General features: G+C 39.5%; 1 protein-coding gene across 1 annotated transcript in view; it reads left to right on the forward strand.

The window, feature by feature from the left end:
* Positions 1 to 26,619, forward strand: part of LOC140239074 (tRNA pseudouridine(38/39) synthase-like) — a 103,616-nt gene that overhangs the window by 1,993 nt on the left and 75,004 nt on the right. Inside the window, exons 2-3 of the mRNA XM_072318971.1 lie at positions 21,972 to 22,141; positions 25,716 to 25,809. Of these exons, the coding sequence (XP_072175072.1) occupies positions 21,972 to 22,141; positions 25,716 to 25,809 (264 nt within the window). The remainder of the gene's footprint in view (positions 1 to 21,971; positions 22,142 to 25,715; positions 25,810 to 26,619) is intronic.

Consider the following 26,619-nt stretch of genomic DNA (forward strand, 5'->3'; position numbering starts at 1 on the left):
TAGTGGCTGCCTGTAAATCGGTAGCTATACACACTTCGCACGGCGTTTGGTTGGGCTGTAGACGAAATAAACACTAACAGACTGACGAGTTGGGATAAGATTTTGGGTTTTTTATTATCATTTCACAGAATAATTTCGCCATGCCGCGAGTGGACATATGTTCTCCGCAACAGGTTAATTTGTGATTCCCTGCTTAAGATATAATGCAAAATTCATTCATTTAAAATCATGATTGAAGCACAGAAGTTTATCACCTGTTGCGGTCGTTTGTGTGTCAATGCACAGCACCCTGTGTGTCTGGGGTCTGTTTGCACTCGATCATGCCGCACAGGGAAGGGCGTTAGATCCAGAGCAACCGCTAACCATGTGGCGTACCGTAAGAGCTTTCATCACGCACACACGCAGGTGACACATTCACACACACTGCATCCCAATGCGAAATCTCACACACACGTACACAGTACAGTGCCGGAAGACCCGCTGTCGACCCGCGGTGCCTGATAGGTACTCGAATTCGCACGCACTGCTCGATTAGGGTAAAATCTCACACCGATAATATAGGGCCGTAAAGTGCACAATTGCCGTCAATTCAGTGTAGCTCTCCCAGGTTCCTCTCGGCCGAGTCACATTAAGTCATCAATTCGAACAGAAAGGGACTATTGACAGAACCAAACGTTGCACGAACCCTGTTGTCAATACTTCAACTTCACTGGTAAGTCTTCAAATTGAAGAAATTGTTCGTCTTTAAGTTGATATTTGTCCGCAATACTACCCTGTCATAATCCTGAATGTTACAGTCCGCAGCCCCATTAGATGCGTAAAAAACGCATAGCATTATGCTCACAGTACGTCTGGGCCATTTCAACTTAAAAATTGATCATGCTGGTCCCACTGCTCGTTCTTCTATAATCAGCTGTGACAAAGCGAGCTGCTTGGTGTTGAATCCTTTCCAGTTTTTGAATATCCGAGGCCATATGTGGGTCCCAGACACTACAGCAATCTAGGTGAGGTTGTACAAGGTCAAGGGACTTATGAGTAAGCTGCCTCCCTGAATGACTGGGGGAAGAACCTTGTGTTGCACCGGATGAAACCAAGCTGTTGATTAGCTTTCATGGAGATTGCTGAGATATGTGATGACCACTTGAAGTCATTATATAAAGTGACACCAAGATATTTTACAGACTCACACTTTTGAAGAGCAGTGTTATGGATGTAATAGCTGCAATTCACTGTGGATCGAGAAGGGCAAAACCTCACTGAATGACATCAGCCAGGTCTTTTCCCACTGCTGCAGTGCATCAAGATCTTTCTGTAGCATCCGTGAGTCTGTGCTCCTGCTGACTTCCCGGTATAACATGCAGTAATCGGCGAAAAGTCTGGTTGTAGATGGCCTTTTTTACGATCAGTGGTGTAACTTTTGTACTCAGAGGGTCAAAATTTCAAACAAAATATTTTTTCATTATTCTGTTTGATTCCTGTTGGAAAGTATTCAAATTTTTGAAAAAATAACATTTCAGACCTTAAAGCTGAAGAGTTATTGGTGTAATTTAAGGAAAACCCTGGCACCTGAAGTAAATTTAAGCAAAATTTTGTTTTCATGAATTGCACCATAATGACAAAACTCTGTAGTCAAACTTCACCATGCAAAGTTTATATGGTTAACAACAATATATAGTTTGTGAATCAAAACTATTTGGGGGTTGAATATAAAGTGAATTAAAAAAAAAATACATGAGATTTACAAATTTGTGGTAAAAATACCAATTGACATGCAATTTTTAAGATTTTAACTATTTATTGGAGGGCAAGCCAGGTCAAACTCTATACTATAACAAGTCTTTAAGAAGGGCTACCTTCCTATGTAGGTTAAATGAAATTCCAATCATTTCTTTAAATCTTGGATTTTTCACACATGGATGTTTCGGAGGTGACAGTTAACATAATAGAATGTTTCGGAGGTGACATTAATATTAACACTCAGTTTTTTTGAGAATAAGTGACAATAACACACAAAACTTCTTCTTTTTATCAATGTTTTTGATAATTATAACTCAAGAACAAGAAATGAACTCCTGTTTCAAGCAGATAAACCACACAGAACAAGTGTTTTTTTACACTTCATTAATTAGCATGGGCACCGGTAGTTTGCCTTCCATTTGGACGAAGGTTGTAAGCTAAATATTGTAATCTGAAGAAACATGGCATTCCATTTTCTACCTTAAATTGAGATGAGGGTGTGAGATTATTTTAGTAATGTTTCTTTGCTCTCAGAACATTTTATTCCACAACACCAGGGAAGAATCACTTCGTTTCGGAGGTGACATTCAATGTTAACATTGTGTCGAAATATTCATTTACAGTAAGAATATGACGGACATATTTAAAGCTAGATATTGTAACCTGAAGAAACATGGCATTCCATTTTCTACCTTAAATTGAAATGAGTGTGTAAGATCATTTTAGTAATGTTTCTTTGCTCTCAGAACATTTTATTCCACAACACCAGGGAAGAATAACTTTGTTTCGGAGGTGACATTCAATGTTAACATTGTGTTCAAGTATTCATATAGTATGTCCCCCCCCCCCCCCCCCCCAAAAAAAAAAAATACAATTAGACTTTTGCATTGATAGCACCCAATATGATTAAATCAGCTAAAATCTACTTTGGGGTCTTAAATTATAACATCTTAGCTCTATTTTGCAGAAAGCCCCAGTCAATTTGGTTAAGTGGTCTCAAAGAAATGTGGATTGTTATAAAGGATGTCAAGAGTCTGATTCTTCCAAGTTTAGCACTTGGATGCTCTTGGAACTGCATATTAATGTGTAAACACAATATACAGAACTTGGAGGGAAGGGATTCCTGACATGCTCTACAAAAATCCTCATTTGTCTTTGACCTCTGAAGCAAATTAAATGGGGTTTTCTGCATTAAAGGTGTGGGCAATGAGTTATAGTTTCAATCCCTCAAATTGTATTTTAGATTGATTCACTATCTTTAAAGTTATTGTTGCGGAGGGTACCATTGTAATTTTTTGGTGGGGACATAGGTTATGAATGCCACAAGCAAAAATTCTTATTTGACTTGTATTATGTTTTTGTTTGCACATAGTATTATAAATAGATTAATTCAAGGATGTTCATGAATTCTTCATCATTCTTGATAGCCACCATACAAATGTTATAATACTGGTGAAAGGTGTTTGGTTCATCTGGGATAAATTTTCTATATACCAGATTCATTTAAACTGTTGACATTACTAAAATATATTTTATGTATCTTTCTGAATTGCTTGAAAATTAACAGCAAATCATATATATTAGTCACTTTTGAGAGTAAAAAGTATAAGATAAGAAAAAATCATTTTATTGTTTTGGAGGTGACACAACACAGAGACAGCCCAACTTCTCAGGTGTTAGCTAATACAATTGTGAACATTCATGTCTTCCCTCATGGCTTTAATTTTCAAATATAAGCTCTTTCTTTCAGTTCTTACTTGTTATTTTGTTTAGTTATTCTCTTTCATGATAGTGGATACCAGCTCATATTTTGTTTTAGATTGTAATTCATACTAATCTTTAGCAAATTTTTACAGTTTGGTTAAGACAACAGTTTGTGTTTCCCAGCTGAAGAGAGCAGCATAGTGCGTTTGTGTGAACTTATGGGGAAAATTTTTTTTAGTTCAGTAATTTTACCCATCAACTTCTCAGAAGGTCCCGGACACAAACTGGTCTCAAATAACCCTATAAGGGACCGAAAAAGGACAAGTTCACCTTAATAGACACGAGAGTTGAGTAAATACAGCAATATTAGTAAAACACATCAGTGAGAGTTTGAGGAAAATAAGGCAATCCGTTCCAGAGTTATGAATTTTTGAAGTTTCTGCTCAGTCAAAGCTGAATGAGAAGACTTCTATAGCTTGTGATGTCACACGTGTACAAGGATATAGAGAAAGTATCAAGAAAATTCAACATATTTTCACTTTTCTTGCATAACAAAAGAACACTTGACTTCTCTCTTTTGGAAGGCAGGGTGAATAATATTGCCCTAACATACATCAGTTGCAAGTTGAAGAAATGTGCACTTTTTTCAAAAAGTAAAGTTTTGTGAAATTCACTTATATTTTCTTTTTATCGTTGTATGCATGTGACATCATACATTGTAATAGTCGTCTCATCCAGCAGTGATTGCATCGATATCTAAAAAAGACCATAACTTTTGAATGGATTGTCCAATTTCCCAAACTTTCAATGATGTGTTCTACTAATGTTGTTGCATTCACTCAATCCACATGTATATGAAGGTGGACTTGTCCTTTAAGAAACCATTTTCTTTTCCTTGAAATTCCAGTACTTAAAGCCAAATTCTAAGATAAAACATAATAACAAAACAAGGTAAACACGTCATCAAAATTATATTGAGATAGAACTACAAATCTTGTTTTTGGATCTTTACCTTTCCAGTCCTGGGGACTTGTTCCTCTGTTCACTTTAGTTGTCAGATAACTTCAATAATATTTAAAAATACAATGTCATACCCCTTTCAGGTAATCGTGGATGCGGATAATAGGAGCACTAAGTCGTAAAATTTCGATTACATGAACGGGAGAGGAGTAGAAAAGTGCGCATTATTTTGATGCTGCTATTATGCGCATAATTGCAGCATGAGGAGTAGATCGAGAATACATGAACGCGTTTTACGACTTATCCGCACTAACATTCCACAGTTCGGTCAAAGGTCACTCGATTTCCCGCACAACCGCTGATTGCTGAGCTTGAGCGCGCGAGAGGTGTGCATACACGTGAGGATATTCACCGGAAACATTACGTCATTATAGAGGCGTGCGCCGTAACCATGACAAATAACTCCGTCCTTCGCACCATTATATGAACGGGTGCTCGTAAAAGTAGTGCGCACTTCATGGGATATATGAACGCGATTTTGACTACTTCATCCGCATTATTTGGATGCGGATAATTGAACCGCGATTACCTGAAAGGGGTATCATAAACAGTTGGTTCAACTTGGAAAATGTAATAACTATTGTCATATTTAAAAAAAAATCACATAATTTTGTTTATGATTACCATGTTGTACATGGAAAAACAACAACTAAGAATTCAAGAACAAGTTGTACACCAGCTATAGGCATGTGGCCTTTTTGTGGAGTTTGATTATCTTATGATTCTTTTAAGATTGTGGACTAGGGCATGCATGAACTGCCACATATATCACTTTGGTATCAAGGGAATTCTGGTGAGCTAGGTATACAAAAGTCACTTCTACTGTGATGATTTTGTAGATATTAAATGTATTTGAAAATGTTAATAGATAGTGAAAAGGAACTGAAGTCTTGCCTTTCACTATCACATAACAATATGGTGTTAACAAACAATGTCACCTCCGAAACACAAGAAAAAGCAACCTACATGGAAAGCTGTGATTGGTAAATCTTCACAACTAAATTGCTTAAATTGGAAATCAAGTTTCTAAGATGAAAGCATCTATATGTTTACTTAACTAAAGCAGGAGAATTGATCTTGATTACAATGTTATATATACAACAGATGGGTGTATTTTGTGCATTCTCTTTGTTAAAAAAGTGAAAAAATGTAAATTTGCACTAAAACGTACAGTATAGTAATAAAAATAAGAGTGAGAGTGTGTTAGTTGATTTCTCCACTTTGAGACTTATGTTACTAAAATAAATGAAACCATTGGTGTACATGATATGGTTTCTCTTCAATAGAAATGAGCAAAAACTCTTGTTAATAGTGTTTTGTCACCTCCGAAACAGTAATTCTTAGTTTTTATCAGATCTTTTATTAATCTCTAGAAAATTCTCACTTCCTGTTGCCATATTACTATTTTCATCCAAAAGAGATTCCTGTCAATTGGACAGAATCAAACAAAATTGCTTTGTCTTCGAGAAATTATCAAATATAATACGCTCGTTGTTTCGGAGGTGACGATTGTTTCGGAGGTGACAAGTGTTAACGGAAAATTGTAAATTGATCCGAAATGAAAACAACAGGCTATATTTCTACTACCTTCTTTCTGAGATAATGTGAGGGGATATGTTACATTTTTGTAAATGTAATGTATAACTGATGTCAAGAATAAAAAAATCAAATACATAAATCTGTTGTCTCGGAGGTGACAGAAAAGTTAACGGAAAAGTTGCATAAATTTATAAACACTCACCAAGAAATGATAAGCGATTTGAATCAAATAATCTTTGGATCAAAGTTAAGTCAGACTGATTACTATTCTGTTTTGATGGAAATTAGCAAAGTTGAATTTTATAATTGTGAACAAGAGCTAACTCAAAAGAGGGGTTAACTGTTAACGGAAAATGTCACCTCCGAAACATAAAGTTTGGACAATTTCAGTCTTTAAAGAAGACAAAGCAGAACCTGGTAAACATAATAGTTCTTAAGTTTGGATACCTGTCTATCACCACAACAACAAAAATAATGAAAAGGAATAAACAATTTAATATGCTAGGTCTGACAAAAAAACCATGTCAGAGTGCATACACCAAAAGTGTTGGATTTCAAGCATGTAAATGCATGCCACATCTGAAAGAAAAAGAGAGGAAAGTTCATTAAGGTACCCAAGGTAGACACTGTGGGTGGTAAGTTTATGAGAAAAAATAATGCATATCTGTCTGTGTATAAGAAAGTTATACACCAATTAGTGCCAAAACCGTGTTTTACACCACTGATTGTAAAAATGGCCAGATGAGGTTACGTCAGGCAGGTCATTAATGTAGAGAAGAAAAAGTGTAGGACCCAAAACGGTACCCTGGGGAACACCAGAGGTAACGGAGGAAGCCCTTGATGTGGCACCTTCTATGACTACAGACTGCTAGCAGTTGGAGAGGAAGTCCTGTATCCACATGAGGTTTTGGTTTTGGATTCCATATTGTCTGAGTTTGAGTATAAGGCGTTTGTGTGGAACTTTGTCGAAGGCCTTTGAGAAATCTAGCTGATCATATCAACTTGTTTCTTCTTCCTGTATGAATTGGCGAGATCATGTGATGTGAGCAGCAATTGTGTCTCGCAGGAATGTTTTCTTCTAAATCCATGCTGACAGGAAGAAAGGATGGAGTAGGTGTTGAGATTTTTACTCCATTTGACTAGGAATATAAATTATAATGACGCCATACCATGCGATGCCAGCAAGCGACTTCTGCAATTCTGTACAGCGACAGGCCTTGAACCTTCAAGATATAATCCTCAAGCTTATATCTTGAAGATATATGCTTGTCACTTAGCCCGACCAGACACTATTTATACAGCGACTTGGCTGTGTATAGTTACAGTGTACTTGTCCATATAGGATAAAATTTAATTAAAGCTAAACTGGCCTGGGATAGGTGTGCGACAGTAGGTGACAGTGACAGTGTTAGAACAGAACTTCAGAAGATAAGATGACAGTGAAAAAGTTGTAACGCTAGATTTATGTACAATAAAAAAGGTGGCCAAATCGTGATATCGGTCCCCTCTTGTTCTGCATGTGCATCTTCACTATTTAAATATGTAACGTCTATGGAGGTTGAAAGCAGTCCCCGGCGATGACAAAATGACGGCGAATGGAGTGATGGACTATTTCATGATAATGCCATAAAGGTGAGTGTGCGAGTAATATCCAGGGCTGGGTTTAGTCTACCCCCCACAATTATACTGTGGGAGTGCCCTGAGTCAAAAGAGAGGTATCTTTGTACGTTGAAAAAGAAACACTAATTTTCGTGCCACTACATATAAGTTTCTTATTGTTACTGGCAAAAGGCTTACCTTTGTAATATACATACATTTCTTACTTTATACGTAGCCCGACCAGACGGACTGTGATACACCAATTTACTAAAGACCCTCGAACACAGCCACACAACAACAAAACTGTTGAAAATTTCTACATTATCACAAATTTTATGAATCACTCACATGAATTGAAATGCTTAGACTATGAGCATGGTAAATCAGTCCATAGTATGCCCTCACGCAACATACGGTACACTGAGCAAAAAGTCCAATCTTAACCTAGAATGCTGTGATCATCGCTGGGTGATTAAAAAAAAAATCTTTCCCAGCTTTGAACAATGCAAATTGTGCTGGTAGAGTTTGTACACCCGCACTGTCGACAGCGCCCCCTTTGCCCACCATTTTGCAGTGCTGCGCTGACATTTCGAATCATTTCTGCAATTTGTACAATTTCTGCAGCATTTATACGATTGAAAAAGGCTTCATTTTCGGTAAGTTGTGATCTGTATGTCAACATCGATAGCTAAAGACGGAAGCTAAATAGATAAAGTTTTCATTTTACATAGTCTGAATGAGTAACAAATATGGTGTAGTAAATTCAGAATAGTGTCGGCGCCCCAGAATTTAAAGATTATATTGCCTCCATTAAATTGCCTGTCGCGACACTTGTGTACTGGGACAGGGCTGTGTATACAGTAGTTACCTTATACATTACGTTCACGTCTTAATTTCCACATTGATCCCATGTAGTCGTGAAAAGACGCTTTTCTATGAGTTCATCCCCATCCCTCCTGTTCATTCTTTGGCTTTTGATGCAACCTTTGTGTGGCACTTCACGCATTGATGATATGAATACACATGAGATCTAGAGTCGCGATGATTTTAGCCTTTGAGCAAGGCCCTTTCGCTGCTTGCTGTGTAGTGACGAGCCAAAGGGTTCGAGTGAAACGCGCCCACACCAGCAGAGAGCAACACGATGTCACACAGCAAGAGTGCCTGGTCAAAAAGGCTACATTGCTACCGACTCATGTAAGCGCAGAGGTTTCAAATCTCGTATGTCTGAGCAGTTGTCAATCTTGCAGATCCCTCCTGACCGAATCATTTAAAGTCATCGATACAGAAATGGACTATTAGCGGACTATTACGTTCCGGATATCCTCTTGTCAATAATTGGAGTACATTGGTAAGTTTTCAAATTGAGGCATTTTGTAGTATTTAAAGGTGAAATTAAAATTATTTAAAGGTCGCAGTTAGGCTTAGTCAGAGTAGCCTGGACTTAGGCGCTCGCAGGAGGCTGCATCCTTCTGATGACAGGAAGGGTGGCCTCCTGGAAAGCAGCAGTTGATGGTGCTGTGACTGCAAGAAGAGGTAGGTGGTTCCAAATCCTGATTGTGCGGGGGTAGAAAGAGTATTTGTAAGCATCGATGGTTGCTGCAGGAACTTCTTACTTCAGAAGGTGACCGTGTCTGCTGAGATATTTAGCCGGGATTATGTACACTGGAAGTGGGATATTGACATGATGGTTGTGAATCTTGAAGAAGATATAGTGCATTGTGCAAGAAGTCTGCAGTTATGTGTAGTGTGCCATCCCAGCTTTTCACAAGTTCTGAAGCAGAGGTATTACTGTGATAGTCATAGTGGACAAATCTGACTGCAGCTTTTGTGCACTTTCTCCAAGCTTTCTACTGCTCTTGCTGAGTTGGGGTTCCAAGCTTCTGAGCCATACTCTAGTTGAGGATGAATCAGTGCTTGGTAGACTTGATGCTTGATGTCTTTGGAGCAGTGTGATAGTGTCCTGCACAGAAGACCAAGGGTTCTGTTGGCTTTGTGTATAATTTGCTGGCAGTGGACATTCCATTTTAAGTTAGCAGATATGACGCCAAGGTATTTTTACTGCTGAACTTGTGGTATGGATTCGTTGAAAAGCATGTAATCATCTATGATGTGATTGCACTTGTTTGTGATGGTGAGAGCAGCACGTTTCTTGATGTTAAAGCCCATCAACCACTTGGATGACCAATCTGCTAGTTTGTTGAGATCGTTTTGGAGGATGTATGAATTAGATGTAGAGTTGATGTTCCAGTAAATGACACTGTTGAGGGCAAAAAGACATATTTTTTATTGGATGGTGGTGTTGATGTCGTTGATGTAAAGCATGAATAGGACCGGGCCGATGACCATGCCCTGAGCCACTCCAGAGGTGACAGGCATCCAAGATGAATGAGTCCTGTTCACAATGACTGCTTGCTGCCTATTTGTTAGGAGTGACATAATCCACTGGAGAGTGTCCCCTCTGATTCCATAATATTGCAACTTGGTCTGTAGGTGTGAGTGTGGTACTCTGTCAAAAGCTTTATGGAAATCCAGGAAAATTACATACTGTATGAGCTGAAATTTTCGTGAATTTCACGAATCGCCTTTGAACCACAAAAATTACAACACGCGAAAATAACTATGCGCGAATAAGCAAGTTCAGTTAGACCTCGCAACCGCGAAATTAACAACATGCGAGAATGTCCTCCAAGTAGCAATTCGCGAAAATTTCAGCTTGTACAGTAAGTTTGACCTCTAGATTGAAGAGAGAAGGCCCAGTCATCAGTCATTTCTGAGTTGGGTACCAGTTGAAAGTGTCTATCTGAAACCATGCTGTCCATCCACAAAAATGTTGTTAGCAGCAATGTGCTTACAGATAGGACTCAAAACAATATGTTCCATAATCTAACTACAGATACAAGTCAGAGATACTGGTCTGTAGTTGCAGGGTTACATTTTTCACCCGCCTTGTGTATTGGTGTAACAAGAGCATGCTTCCATTCAGTAGGGACATGGGTAGTGTTCAGGCTCTGTTGGAAGGGAAATGCCAAGGCTGGGGCAATCTCATGTGATACCAGTTTTAATAGTCTAGGGGACAGTTCATCAGCGCCGCTGGCTTTGCCTGGATTTAGTTGAAGCAACTGCTTTTCCACACCAGGGCGATGGATGTGTAGGTGCCCGGTGTCACTGAATGGGGAAGATCTGCTGATGGGAATTTGGACGTTGCTGGTATAATTGAAGACTGAACTGAAGTACCTGTTGAGACATTCGGCCTTATCCATGTCTGTTATGTACAGCTTATTATCTTTACATAGCAGAGGAATGCCCAAGTTCACAGAGCGCCGGTACTTAATATATGACCAAAATGACTTGGGGTTATTGTGGAGGCTATTTCCTATGACATTGCGTACATATTCATGGTGGGCTTGATGGACAAGCTTGGCGACTTTGTTTCTGTACTGCCTGTATATTTCCCATTTTGAGTTGCTAGGTTGTTTACGGGCCTTCTTAAATAGGTGGTCACACTTCCTCGTACAGCATTTAAGTTTGGTTGAGATCCATGGTAGATTGCATCTTTATTTGGACATCTTGGATGGGATGAACTCTTCTTTGCATTTGTTGAGAAAGGAAGTAATTTTTGGACCAGTTTTCATCTACTTTGCTTTGCTCTGGTGAAGATGAGATGAATTCCACTGAAAACTTTTCGACTGCTTCCCTAAGTTTCTGATGGTCACCTCTATGGAACTGGTAAATTTTCCTGGGAGGCATGTAGTAGGTTCTTGGGTTGATGCTGATTGTGAATGAGACAAAGCTGTGATCTGATATTCCAGGAAGAATACAGACATTGGACACCAAGTTTGGGTTGGATGTGAGGAGAAAGTCTAGTACATTTGATGAGATAGGACGTGTAATATCTCTGACTACCTGGGTTAAATTTTTTTTTTGGCAGAACATCAAGTAACAGTTGATGAACACCCACGCAATTGGAGCTTACAATGCTATGCAGATCCCAGTTAATATGGGTAATCTGGGAGGTTAAAATCACCACCAATTAGATTAGGGTGACTGCGACAATGCTTGGACACAAGTTTTGAGATAGATATGTGTAGTTCTTCCAGGTCTTGTTTCTTGCTGCTAGGTGGACGATAATAGCTAGCAATGAAAACAGGTTTGGAATTGACGAACTGAAGATGACACCAGACAATCTCGCAATTTGCATCAAAATCTGGCAGTTTAAGGAGTTGTGAACAGCTACAAAAACACCACCTCCATGATCAGTTCTGTCCTTGTGGAATACAGTGATATGTGGTTGGGAAGACACTGCAGGTTGAGATCATGCTGTCAAGCTTGGACTCGCAACCCATATTATATCTGGCTTGTAATGCTCAATCATAGCTCGGAACTGTGACTGCTTTCCAAAGCTCTTGAAACCATTGCAGTTGGCATTAATCGATTTTAAAAACTTCTTTCTGTTTTTCTTTGGTGATGAAAATTGTGGGGTGGCAACGAGTGAGGGGGAGGTACTTCTCTAGTGGGAGTGGAAGCTAGGGGCCCACGTTGGGTTGTATGGAAGCAAGAAATAAAACCATACAACCCAACGGTTCTTTCAGGACCACTGGATTAATTTACAGTTTTCTTCACAGGTCATTTCTCTTGCCTTCTCCACAGAATACACCTTAGCCTTATTTTAATCTGTCATTTTTGCATTACTCCCACAGGAACCTTTTCAGGATTTAACCGTCATTAATTTTCTCTCCACATTTTTCTCTCCTCTGCAGCATTTATTTCTAGGATCTACCCAAGCCCCCTCTCCTTTACCTTCTTGAATTTCATTCTTTTTCTTCTTTTTTCCCCCTTCTTTTTCTTCTCTTTGTTTCCCACCCCCCTTCTCTCAACATAGTCTCATCTCTCTTCGACTTACCTTTCCTTCGCGGGATTATTCATCCTTTCTCCATCGGTTCTTCATTCCATAGCCCACATTGTTCGCCGACTTCGTTCTTCTCTTTGTTTCATGAATCTTCACTTCTCTCTCCTATCTCCATGATTTTCCGACCTTCAACTTCTCCCTCTTCCTCTTCCCTTCCATTTCATCTGTCTCCTCCTAACGATGTCGAACATATTACTTGATTTTCACTCTATTCTTCCTTACCACTTTCTCTGTCCCTTTCTCTACCATCTCCAGTAGTGCAACTTCAACTTCCAGCCCATTACTGTTCCCCACTCTTCACTTTTTGCCCTCCTTACAGTCCCCACATGTCGCTTCCCTCTTCAATTCTCCTCTTTCTAGGCTCTTCTTCTGCCAAACAACGATCCGGTTAAGGACTACATACACATGGTGTCACCGCAATCTTTCTCCCTCATTTACTTCACCATGCAAACCTTCAAGCAACACATAACATCTTTTGTTGTGTATATGATCTACTAGTTCTCCCAGTGAATGTTATCATGTATTTCCTTCTATCCCTGCTTTTGACAGTTCTGTCAAGATCCTGTTTATAGAATTATGAGTTCAGCGGATATGACTTTCCAGGGCTCGAAATTAGCAGTTGCCCGGGTGCCAATGGCAACCTAAAATGCCAGCGGGCAAACCAAAAGTTCAGTATTGGTTGCCTGGTGGGCAAATATTAGCAATATTATACAGATATTGACTGGTATGTGATCACTGGTACGTGATCATATTTATAAATATAATCCCTTGGGAAAATATAACTCCCTGGCGGTCCAAAGAATGTTATATTTCACCCCCTACCAGTCGATATCTGTTATATTAGATGGCATTGCCCTAGATTACGCGATTACGCTAGATTACGCTTTACGGAAGAGTACTGTAATAGCTACTGTTAGGCCTACACTAAGGACGCATAACTGTAATACGCTCATGTAATAGCCCGACCAGACGCTGTGTGCGCGCTATCGCGATTTTGTACAGCAACTGGGCTGTGTATGTATAGTTAGGCTCATGTCCACTAACAGTACAATGTAGGCCTACTATCAATTACGTTAGGCTCAAGTCCAGTAACGACGCTGTATCAGGCTCAGTTCCAAAAGATCACTATGAGAGCTAGGAGTAGGCCTAACACTAACGTTAGTTACCGGTACTAAGTACATCTACGACTCGGGATGGGCCTACTGGCGGGTTTAGGGTTCTGCTTAGTGTGCGTGCTGGACCAGACCTTGGAATTGGACTAATCTACTTCAGTTGTTGGCCTAGTCTATGCCTGTTTGTCTTTTTGCCTTTGTCTTTTTGTCTCTGAACTCAGTATGACTCGATAAGTGGAGCAAAGGCACTACATCTAGTTCTAGGGTCTACGCACAAAACAACTCTAACTTTACTCTTAGGCCTAACGTTATGGCCTAACTTTGTTACTGGGCAATTTTCATCATTTGACATTTGTTTCGTAGTAAGCCTACATGTAACTAGATCTAGAAATAGAATCTACACGGTCTAACGTTACGTAAGTCTAGCGTCTAGGTCTAGTGTCTACATCGTGATTATGCTTCCAAATTGGCTCCCAGTGCATCATCTTTTTCTACCCTGTGATTTTTAATCAATTTGTCTTGTGCCAGGACTGGTATAGATGTACCTTCTGTCATCAGGAATCTGTAGCAATTTCAAAATCAGTCTTCTTTTACCTCTGTTGCAGAGATGAACATTGTAGAAACTATTCACAAACACAGTCACATGTGATTTGCAAACCTGCTCGGTGTCATAGTCCTCCACTTGTTCGATGTAACTTCTTCTTATTCTTTTAATGTTAGATCTAGTCTACGTCAATGTACAATGAAGATGAATGAATTGCCCTCGTTCTATAAAGAACTGAACTGAACCTAATGTCTTTAGACTATTAAAGGCATAATTTACCTTTTGCAGATGAAACAAAAACCCAGCATTAGTGCTTCGAAATGTTTTTAAAATGTGAGTTAGGGCTAGAAACAGCCAACGTAAAAATATGAATCCATATAATCGATGTGAAGTGTTGTTAAATACACAAAATGTGAACAATAGTTATAATAAAAATGTTTCCAGGCTAAACCATCTACAGTTACGATTTATTGAGAAAAACGCTGATATCTTCTTATATTTTAGGCTTTATTGCGAAAAATTTGTATGGTAGTATGTTTTGTGATACAACAGACCTACAAATAAGCATCAAATGTGATATCTTGAACATTTTTGAACTCACTGCTCCCAAAGGTAAACTGGACCTTTAACTCGCTTGTTTTAGGGCATGTTTAGTGGCGTTAGAATCCTTATCCTTATCCTTATCCTTATCCTTATCCTCCAAACGGGGTTTCATTCTGAACTGTAAATCCAAACTTCGCGGGCCGAATGATACGTGCATATGTTAACGGTACATTGGATATGTATGTAGCTAGCCTAGCGCATTATGATGCTACTCCACGCCACGCTGTGCCGTCTACTCTCTCACCTATCGTGGTGGGGGGGACCAGATTACAGTATATCAATCCAGACTGCAGTTATCGATAGTAATTGTTTGCTGGTCCCAGTTACCGACGTGGTCCCAGATCCCTTATATTGGTGTAATTGTTCGTATTTCAACCGTAAGAGGGCGACACTTATAAAAAAAATATATTCATTTGACCAGTTGGTGAAATATAACAAGCTAGGAAAATATATCATTTGCGATCCTCGCAAACAGTATCATGTGACGAGCTCTCGACCAATCACATACCAGAAACTGTCTAAGCAGGGCTCCACACTAACTTTTTTGTTAGGTGGCCCGATGGGGCCACCAAAATCCTCAATTTCAAATTTTTGGTGGCCCGAGAGAAAAATTTGGTGGCCCGGAAAAAAACCCCACCAATTGTAAACATTAAAAGTCCTGTTTTTTTAATGAGTCAAATATTTAAGTTTTATCATAGTAAGAATTGGAAGTTAGACATATCTACTAATAATCCTCAACAAACTCCAACACTCACTCTCAGGCACTCATTCAGTCCTTTTCATCCATCCTTTAAACAAATTTAACTGCTAATTTCCGGCGCAAAAAGTTATGAATCTATTGACATATAATTTTCAAAAAATTTTGGTTTCCCGAAGCGGGCCACCAAATTTGCCCTTTTTTGAAATTTGGTGGTCCGACTTTCATTTTTGGTGGCCCCAGGCCACCGGGCCACCGTTAGTGTCGAGCCCTGGTCTAAGCCATCTAATATAATCTAATAAAGTCTTCTTTGTGACTTAACAAGTCGTCAATGATTTGCTGCCAACAAAAATGATTTCACAATGATTTCCACTGACCTCCCTTCTCATCAGTTTATTCACTCACCCTGAAAGGAGAGATCAGGTGGTGGTGTCGGTATATGCCTTCATCGAAGCTTCACTTTCCTCGGACAGGATGTCGGTACACTTGAATCTTTCGAATACATCAATGTTTTGATCTCTGCCAAATGTCAAAAGCCTATTGGTCTGGTTGTAGTTTGCAGGCCACAGAGAACAAAGAACTGAAGATCAACTTCATCCATCTTTTTGGATGAATTTGCAGTATTTCTTGAACGACTGGCATCTGAATCCAACCATCTTGTAATCTGTGGTGATTTTAATTTTCACATCAACGATCATAAAGATCGAGAAGCTCTTCTGTTTCTGGATTTGATATCGTCAGCCAATTTAACACAGCACGTTGACTTTCCTACCCATCAGAAGGGCCATATGTTGGACTTTACTCTTACCAGAGCCTCTGATGATGTCATTTTCCATGTTCAGTCATCGCAGTTTCTTCCATCTGACCACTCATCTGTCAGCTGTTATGTTAACATGAAGAAGCCGGATCCATCGAAAATTGATATGAATTTTCGAAAACTTAAGCATATAGATATCCAGGCTTTCCGGGCAGATATTCTTGAGTCCGAACCTTATGAATCACCTGCCTCAGATCTTGACCAGCTAGTTCTCCAGTACAGCAGGGTACTTCAAGCTCTTCTAGAGAAGCATGCCCCTCTGATTACCAGACGTGTGTGTAACTGCAAGGGCGCATTCACCCTGGTTCAGTGATGATCTTTGCCATATTAAGCAGAGGGTAAGATAACTGGAGAGAAGATATCGTCACTCCCGAACTGAAATCAATCGCCAGATCCTTAAGAATGAATGTCATTTCTATAGCAAGCAACTTGCCAAGGCAAAGCGAGAGTACTGCTCCGAGCAGCTTGACGACTGTGACATTCATCAACTCTTCCAGAGAGTTGATCGTCCGGTGCTAAAAAGGTCCTCCCATCTGATAACGACCCAAATGAATCTCTGGCCGATCGGTTTTCTGATTTCTTCACCAACAAGATCAATGTTCTTGTCAAGTCACTTGAGAAATTACCCTCGGATAATCTATCTCACATCAGTTTTCAAAGCACTCGGCACTGTTTCCATTCTTTTTGACCAATACTGCAGAGCCATGTTCAGAAAGTTATCAGAGAGTCTCGATCAACCTCCAGTCGACTCGATTCAATTCCTACTTGGCTGCTAAAGTACTGTGTCAATGAATTAACTCTGGTTATTACCTCCATTGTCAATGCTTCCCTCAGTGATGGTCATTTCCCTGATTTTCTGAAGCATGCTCATATAACTCCAATCCTGAAGTCATCTAAACTGAGTCCGGATGAACTTAAGAGCTACAGACCGGTCTCTAACCTTCATTTCCTCGGAAAGATTATTGAGAGACTCGTGTTGTCACAATTTCAAGATCACCTTTCAGAGCACAATCTTTACTCTGAGATGCAGTCAGGCTACTGGCCACACCACAGTTGTGAAACTGCCCTGTTAAAAGTCACAAACGATATTCTCTCTCTAGACAAAGGTGAAGAAGCAATTCTGCTGCTATTGAATTATTCGGCTGCCTTTGACACCGTGAGTCATGACGCCCTTCTTAGCCGTTTGCACGATAGATTTGGACTTAGTGACACTGCCCTAGAATGGTTTTGTTCCTACCTTACTAACAGAACCCAGTCTGTCGTCGTTGGTGGTTCTGAGTCACAAGTCACCTCCTCTAACTTCGGAGTTCCCCAAGGGTCTGTGATTGGCCCACTGGCCTTTACACTCTTCTCATCTCCATTAGAGGATGTCATCAAGCACCATGACATATGGTGTATGACTTATGTAGACGATACTCAAATTTACCTTGTGTTCAAGAAGCCACAACAGTCTACTGCTATACAACGACCAAGTGCATGTGTCTCGGACATTAAGAGTTGGTCAATACAAAATGGTTTGAAGCTAAATGAAAGCAAAACAGAATGTTTACATTTCATAAGCAGGCACAGGATTTCAAGCCCGATTAGTATGATTTCTTTAGATGATACTCCTATACAATGCTGCTCAGATGCAAGGAACTTGGGTGTTATATTTGACCACAATCTGTCTTTGAAGGCTCCTGTAAACTATGTGTGCAGATCAGCCTCATATGCCCTACACAAAATTGGCATCATCCGCCAATTTCTGACTGAAAAGACAACCCAGAGACTCGCTCAGGCACTGGTCATGTCTCGCATTGACTTTTGCAACAGTCTCTTGTGTGGTCTGCCTGATGCGCAAATCAACAAACTGCAGAGAGTTCAAAATTCAGCTGCCAGGCTTATTGCTAAACGTCGTTCACGTGAGTCGGTTACCCCACGACTGAGAGAACTGCATGTGTTAAGAATCCGGGAATGAATTAACTTCAAGATTTTATTGTTAACTTTCAAATGTTTGCGAAATATTGCACCGGTATATCTTCAACAGTTGATAACTGAATGCCAACCTTCCCGGAACTTGCGGTCAAACAACACATCCCTTTTAATACTTCCTCCTGTCAATACACAATCTTATGGTTCTAGAGCTTTTCAGTCAGCATTGCCTCAACTCTGGAACAGTTTACATGAATGTTTGAAACAAACAGACTCGCTAGACAAATTTAAATCTATGTTAAAAACTTATTTGTTTATTGAGTAGTTCTATGACTATGACTGATGTCTTACCATCTCTGAAACTGGATACCTTCTTCTTCTTTCTTCCTTTCTTCTTCTTCCTTTTCTATTTTTTTTTTCCCGATGTGCTTAGAGACATTTCATGTGATAATGCGGTATTTAATGTTGTGAATTATTATTATTATCAAGTCAGGCCCTAATATGTAATCTTAAGTTTTGTTAACTTCAAATCGACATGAACACAACATCGACATGCAGCTGATGTTCTGCAGATCTGGCTTGCTATTTGCACTATAATAAGATAGAATGAAAGGAGAAGTTCACCTTAATACATGCATGGATTGAGTGAATGCCGCAATATGAGCAGAACACATCAATTTAAAATTTATGATTTTTTGAAGTTTCAGCACTGCTATCACTTGATGACCAGACTACTACAGTTTGTGATGTGACAAGCATACTTTGATATAAAGAAAATACAAAGAGCATTCAGCATTTTCTCACTTTTCTCGCATAATAAAAGAGCATTTGACTTGCCTGTTTCAGAAGGCAGGGGGAGTAATATTACCCTTAGCATATGTCAGTAGCAAGTTGGGGAATGTGTACTTAAAAAAGAATGACATTTTCTCTCTCTGTATATGTACATACAATGTATATATATATATATATATATATATATATATATATATATATAAATAATAATAATAATTATATATACACATATATCGTCGCTGGGGCGACAAGACCTCGTATCTACAAAATGTCAAATGTTCAGGAGAGCCAAAAAATATGTTTATTACGGTGAGCGCACACTTTCAGGAACCTGCGGACAGGTTGCCGAACGAGTGCGGGATACCAAATTTGCTTTCCGTGTCTTGTCCGCGTCTTGTCTGCGCCCTAGTGGATGCCTGGTCTAATGGGGAAAGAACAGAAAGAAACATTCAGTCCATTGGGTTGCAGGCAGCCAAGGCGATGGATTAGTTGTTCCTCTCATAGTTTGCGGACTTCGTCTGTGCCACCATGACAGGTCGTCATTACACCGATCTTCAGGTGATTGATGGTGTGCCCGGGCAGGTTGAAATGCTGGGCCACTGGAAGTCCTGGTGTATTGAGCCTTACCGATCCCAGGTGTTTCAGAAGGCAGGGGGAGTAATATTACCCTTAGCATATGTCAGTAGCAAGCTCAGCCTAGAAGGAGGTCGAATAAAGACAAGCGTACACTACAAGCCTACTGATGCGCATTGCTATCTGAACTACTCATCATCTCACCCACTCAGTTGCAAATGCTCAATACCGTTCTCCCAACTCACTAGACTCCGCCGTCACTGCAGTGATGATGAAGACTTCCAACAGAAATCGCATGAAATGGCCAGTTTCTTTGAACGGTATGGCTACCCGAAACAGGTTGTCAAGAGGGCGACATGAAAAGTTTCTAGCTTGAGCAGGCAAGAAGCCCTGGAGCCCAGGAGACAACAGAACAGCGACAGAGTACCACTAGTTCTGACATATCACCCATCAACGGAAAAGCTCATTTCCACTATTATGGACAACACACACATCTTACAAGAGGATGCCTCCACCAAGGAAATCTTCAAAGATCCTCCTCTCGTAGCATACAAGAAGGACCGGAGTCTGTGGGATCTGCTGGTCCACATGGGAATGAAGGTCCAGGCACAGTCTGAAGCAGATTTGGGATGCGGTACCCAACCCTGTGGAAGGAGAAGGTGCAACACATACAGCCATGTGGATGGAGCAGCACACATCAAAGGTCCTAAATACACCCGGTTTGTTCGCGATCGGTTTTCCTGTACTACGCGATCACATGTACAGCCTGCCACAAGATCTACATAGGCGAGACGAAATGGAGACTAGCCGATCGCGCAAGCAAACACCTCTGATTGGTAAGGCTCAATACACCAGGACTTCTAGTGGCCCAGCACTTCAACCTGCCCGGGCACACCATCGATCACCTGAAGATCGGTGTAATGACGACCTGTCATGGTTGCACCGACGAAGTCCGCAAACTATGAGAGGAACAAGTAATCCATCGCCTTGGCTGCCTGCAACCCAATGGACTGAATGTTTCTTTCCGTTCTTTCCCCGTTAGGGAATAATCCTTCCCTCTTTATCCTTTTTATCTTTGTTTCCTTCTCTCCCTCTCTCTCTCTCCCTCATCTGCGATCTTTTACTTCCTTGCTTTGTGACATGTTTTCTCAGTGTTCTTTGTGACGTTCTATTTTGTGCGCTTCTTGTATTTTCCCAACCTTCCTAGTTTTCTTTGTGATGTCCTACCTTGTGCGCTACTTGTGTATGTGTGCCCTTGTGCGCTACTTGTGTATGTGCGCATTTTGTTATGGATGTGCTACCACTGACGACGCATCTTTTATTTTGATTTATATAATATGCTTCAAAATAAAACCTGCCATTGACTTGACAAAGCCCTATGGGCGAAAATTGGTCAAAACTACGTCTCTCACAGAGTTTTCATATTGAACTACTGTTGTGAATATATATATAACAGCAATAGGTTTCTGCTCGGAGTCCAAGAAAGTATCGATTCACAACAGTAGTTCACAAGAAAACTCTGTGAAAGACGTAGTTTTGACGAATTTTTGCCCATAGGTCTTTGTCAAGTCAATGGCCGATTTTATTTTCTGCTACTACTGTTGTGAATCAATATATATCCAATATATTAATATACGCATGTATATATTGTTCTACACATGAGACATCACAAATTTTAGTAGTCTTCTCATCCAGCGATGGCACCACTGAAACTTCAAAATGTCATAACTTTCAAATGGATTGTCCAATTTTTCTCAAACTTTCACTGCTGTTTTCCACTGACATTGCTGCATTCACTTGATCACATGTGAGGTGAACTTGTCCTTAAATAGTACTTCTAGGAAAGTGACAGATCTATATCCATACTCATACTGAAAACATCAATATTTTTGCATGATTGATGTTTTTGCGCTGAGCAGCTCAAAAGCATATTTAGGGGTTGTTGAATTTATGCTGCGCAATTGTCAACCCATTTACAGTGTGCAGAGAAAATTTTGAAGATATTTTCACAGGTTTTAAGAATTCGCGCTAGCCAGAAGTAGCATGAAATATACAGAAATTAATGTTCCGCAAAAATGTCAGCATTTACAGTAGATGTTGTAGCAATACTGCATTTTCAAGTTTAAAACCTGCACATTTTTCCCCATCAGAAAAGTCTTGAAAAGTGGAGTTCATGTTATGCATGGGTGTACCTAGGTTATATGTCAGAATATATGGTATTTGTAAAAGCACTTCATTGTATGTGATGTGTGCTGTCTATAGTTGAAGTGTCCACAAGTCAAAATATGAGGTCTGATGTAAAATTGCATCTAGACCCATGAAGTTCATGGAAACTTGTGTTGCTTTTGTAGACTTGACCTCAATTCATTCTTCTCATATCAAATCAATTTCTTTGTTTGCTTTCACAATCCTTGCAGGAAATCAAGAATATTTTAAAGAGGCAACTTACTGACAAAGAATGGAGTAAAGTCAACAAAATCTTAGACCAGCACAGATCAGCCAACGTAAGAACTGAAAGTAAAGAATCAGATGCAGAAGCCAAAAAGGGAAGGAAATCAAGAGTCAGCAGACCATTTGACTTTTCAAGGTATATTGAAATGTTATGTTTATATTTTAATCTTGTCATTACTTTGTTGTGTATGCAACTTATGTAGCTCATGCTAAGCCAACTCAAATTTTTATCACTTTGTTTCCCCATGGTATCGATGATGCGTGCTAGCTATATTAAAAAGAAAAAAAAAATCATTCTTTTTCATCTTTTAAAGTCATTAAAGATAATAAAAAGTTTTGGTACCTCAAAAGTTTCCCTGAATTTCCTTGTCTTGGTTTGTGTTTCACGTTAAAGTACGTTGTCTGTGAGAATTACTCGCCCCAAAGTGCTCTCATGTCTTAGTAATCACGCAATAATGGTTTCGTACCAGAGCCGTCGCCGTACAGCGTCGATAAATATTGTACGAAACCACTGACTGCGACCAGCAGCGTGCAGCCCATTGTACGCATAGCTAACTGCGACCAGCAGCCCCATACGCATGTTAGCGTAATGGGGCTTCGCATTGTAACATACAGGATCATGACAGAATTAGTATCGCGGGTAAATGTCAATTTAAAATCCCAAAATTTCTTCGATTTGAAGACTTACCAATTAAGTTGAAGTATTGAAAACAGGCTTCGAACAACGTTTGGTTCTGCCAATAGTCCCTTTCTCTTCGAATTGACTGAATGTGACTCGGTCGAGAGGACCTTGGGAGAGCTATATGTACATACACCATGGACCGATGCATACACTGACTACTACGGCCAGCGCATGCGCACACAAACATCTTATCCGTTGATATGGGATTTGAAATTTGTGCGCATGTGATGTGTTCGCATGCACTGGCTGTGGTATTCAGTGTACATGGTGTATGTAGCTCTCCCAAGGTCCTCTCGGCCGAGTCACATTCAGTCATCAATTCGAACAGAAAGGGACTGTAGGCAGAACCAAACGTTGTCCGAAGCCTGTTTTCAATACTTCACCTTAATTGGTAAGTCTTCAAATTGAAGAATTCTTGGGATTTTAAGTTAACATTTATCCCGCGATACTAAATCTGTCATGATCCTGAATGCTACAATGCGAAGCCCGATTACGCTATGCGTATGGGACTGCTGGTCGCTATGCGTATGGGGCTGCTGGTCGCAGTTAATTGCATGATTACTAAGACATGAGAGCACTTTGGGGCGAGTAAGTCTCACTGTGTTAGTTATATGAAAGGTACTTTAACCTGAAACACAAACTAAGACAAGGAAATTTTTGAGGGACCAAAACTTTTTATTATCTTTAAAGCCAAAGAAGAACCCTTGACTTCAATGACTTTAGAATATGAAAAAGAATTGATTTGTTTTGTTTTGTTTTTCTTTGTTTTGTCTTGTTTTTTAGCAGATATTGTGCATGCTTTTCTCTAGCCATCCACTTAAGACAGGGCTACATACCTTATAGGGCAAAAATGCTCAATTTCACTCAAGCGTCAACCGAGTAGGACAGCTGAATTGTAATGTGTGAATATACTCATATAAGTCAAGAATTACTCATCATAATTGTTTGTGAGATCTTTAAACAGCCCCATGCTTTTACATCTGTATGTGAGGCCTTGGGCAAAATTGTTAATTTTGGTGTACTGGAAACGTCAATATTTTCACACGATTATTTTTTGTGCTGAGCGGCTCAAAAACATATTCGTGGGTTCTTGAATTTGACTGTGCAATTGTCAACCCATTAAAGATGTGCAGATGAAATTGTGAAGATATTTTGGCTGGATTTAGAATTGGCACCAGCCAAAAGTTGCACAAAATGCGCAAAAACTAATGTACCACAAAAAATTTCTGCATTTAGAATGTACAGTAGCCAAGTATATTTATTCAAGAATATAGCAGTTATCCAATTAGGCATCTGAGGGGACATAGAGAATTGAATGGGGACCGAAGTTCCTTAGTCATCTTTTTCTGTAGAGATCTCTGAAGAGCCCCATGCCTTACATTTGTGTGTGAGGTCCTGGACAAACTTGTTAATTTTGGTATAGCCAAGTAATAGTGATATAGAGTATTATTATATTCATTTAAACGGGATGGCTAGTAACTGATCAGTGGGAATCAGTGGGAATGCTGGGGGATGATTTTTCCAATCCTTGTGAGATTCATTTAAGAGTACATTATATATTTATTGTTGTGTGAAAATTATTTGTTTCAGAATGGTCTCATATTCAAGTAATGGTCTTGTATTCAAGCGATCGTTAACAATCGCCCCGTCACTGTACAGGCATGCTAACCTGGAAACATTAAACTGCACATCAAGAATATGAGACCATTCTGAAGCAAATAATATTCACACAACAATAGATATATAAAGTACTCTTAAATGAATCCCACAAGGACTGGAACAATCATCCCCATCATTCCCACTGATTACCACTGATCAGTTACTAGCCATCCCCTTTAAGAATATATACAAGTGTAAGTTGTTCATGATTATGGCAGCAGTGATCCAATTTGGCATCTAGTGTTCATGATGTTAGCAGTGATGGCTCCCCTGGACACATTCAGGTGATAACAAAATTGGTTGATACATTGTAATTGTTTGTGTGGCCCCAAGAGGAAGCAGTTACTATTCCATATACCATTTTATTATAGGGCACCACTTGGGATACAATACAATACAATACAATACAATACAATACAATGCAATACAATACAATACAATACAATACAATACAATACAATACAATACAATACAATACAATACAATACTGTGCAATAATGCAGTTGTACATAAATACAGTACACTCTATATCTACTTAATTTCTCTTTGAATTATACATACTCAAAATAATTTCAAATCTAAAAACCAGGCTCATCAATTTGATACACCATTACTGACAGAAACATATGTACAGCCTGTACCAATGCAGCTAAGGAAACTAGAACCAAAAGAGAAGTTCCATTACACTTGAATTTCTTTAAGCTCAACCAAATGTTAGGCCTACTGGCACCTTGTTATACAATTGTCACAAAATATCTCAACAATATGTATACTTCTTATTTTTTTCTCAAGCCCTGTTTTAACAGATATTATCCTGACAATGTCAGGACAATATCCAAAGAACAAAGTTCCTTGTCTTGGGCAATAAAACTTCTGGAGAGAACCAGGGATATTGTTGCAACAGACCACACTGAAAACCTTCTCCAAACTAGTAGGTTTTCATAACAACTTACCTGATCATGCCCGAAGGGTTTGTGGTTACAATTCATGCACATTATCAGTGAGTGTTGTGTCATTCTGTTTGAAGTATTGCGCATGCTTGTTGAGTGTTTCAAAGGAACGTTACCACGAGAGCATTCTAACAGAAGCATTGAAAGGGTAATATCAGGTATAAATGTGGGGGTAATTACGCTTAAGCTGGCTAGGGTAGAATTTAGCAAAAGTCACCACGACGATGTCCTTGAAGACCGTTTTAACAAGCCAGATTTGAAGAAAAAAAAATGCCCAGACATTGTCACTCTTGTTTGAAAGGCTCTGTTAAAGCAGGGCTTAGATCAAATTACAATACATATAGTGTTAAAGATGTCCATCTAGTAGCAGTACACTAGAAGCATATCCAATGATAATGTTTTCATATTTTTCCTTCCAGATACAATACCAGACATGTTGCTCTGAAGATTTCCTACCTTGGATGGGATTTTCATGGATATGTTGTCCAGGAGGATTCTGAAAATACTGTTGAAGTAAGTTGACCACTATATGATCACAGCTCCATGCTATTATTCATATGTCACAAATTTGTGAAAGTATCTTAAATGTTCATTGCTAAACCACACCTGTGTAAAACCCACACCGTCACTTTTGGACCATGGAAGAGGGGGGGGGGGGGGGGGATAAATCGGGAGAAAAAATCTGGGAGTCATGAAAGGGAAAATCAGACCTAAAATTGGAGCCTTTCATCTTTACAGAAATTCATGCAAGTTTCTTTTCCCTTCTGATTTGTTTTTTGCCTTTGTCACAAAGTGTTAAAGGGAAACTCATGTTAAAGGGAGACACGGCCACACACAATATGAGATATAAATAAAACTTTATTAGCCTTTTCTCTTTTGTAGTGTTCAAACAATGCACAGGTAAAGATACTCGCATGAGGCATGATGTTTTGGGGTTGGGCCATTCATCTGTCCATTCATTCTTTTGTCTCTCCATCTGTAATAAATTTTGTCGGCAGCACTGTGCACTGTGCATACAAATGCTATGTTTTGTCTTTGAATCTTTGAAAAGTACAACATTTATGTTGGCTAGGTCTAATTTTTTTTTTTTTTTTTTTGGGGGGGGGGGGAGGGGAGGGGGAGTTGTTAGAAGGTTCAACAGAAGAGAAAATAATTTGTTCGTTACCAGCCAAATGATATCGGGAGTTATAGACTTACCTGGTAGACCTCATACAGTTTTTAGCCAGAAGCTGTACTGATGCAGAGCCAGAGCAGCCGGAGTTGTGAAGACAAGAGAGATAGGGCCTTCGATGGTTCTGCTTTTTCAAGGACCACAAATAACTT

This window comes from Diadema setosum, chromosome 15 (assembly GCF_964275005.1).
Source record: "Diadema setosum chromosome 15, eeDiaSeto1, whole genome shotgun sequence".
Classification (NCBI taxonomy): Eukaryota; Metazoa; Echinodermata; class Echinoidea; order Diadematoida; family Diadematidae; genus Diadema; species Diadema setosum.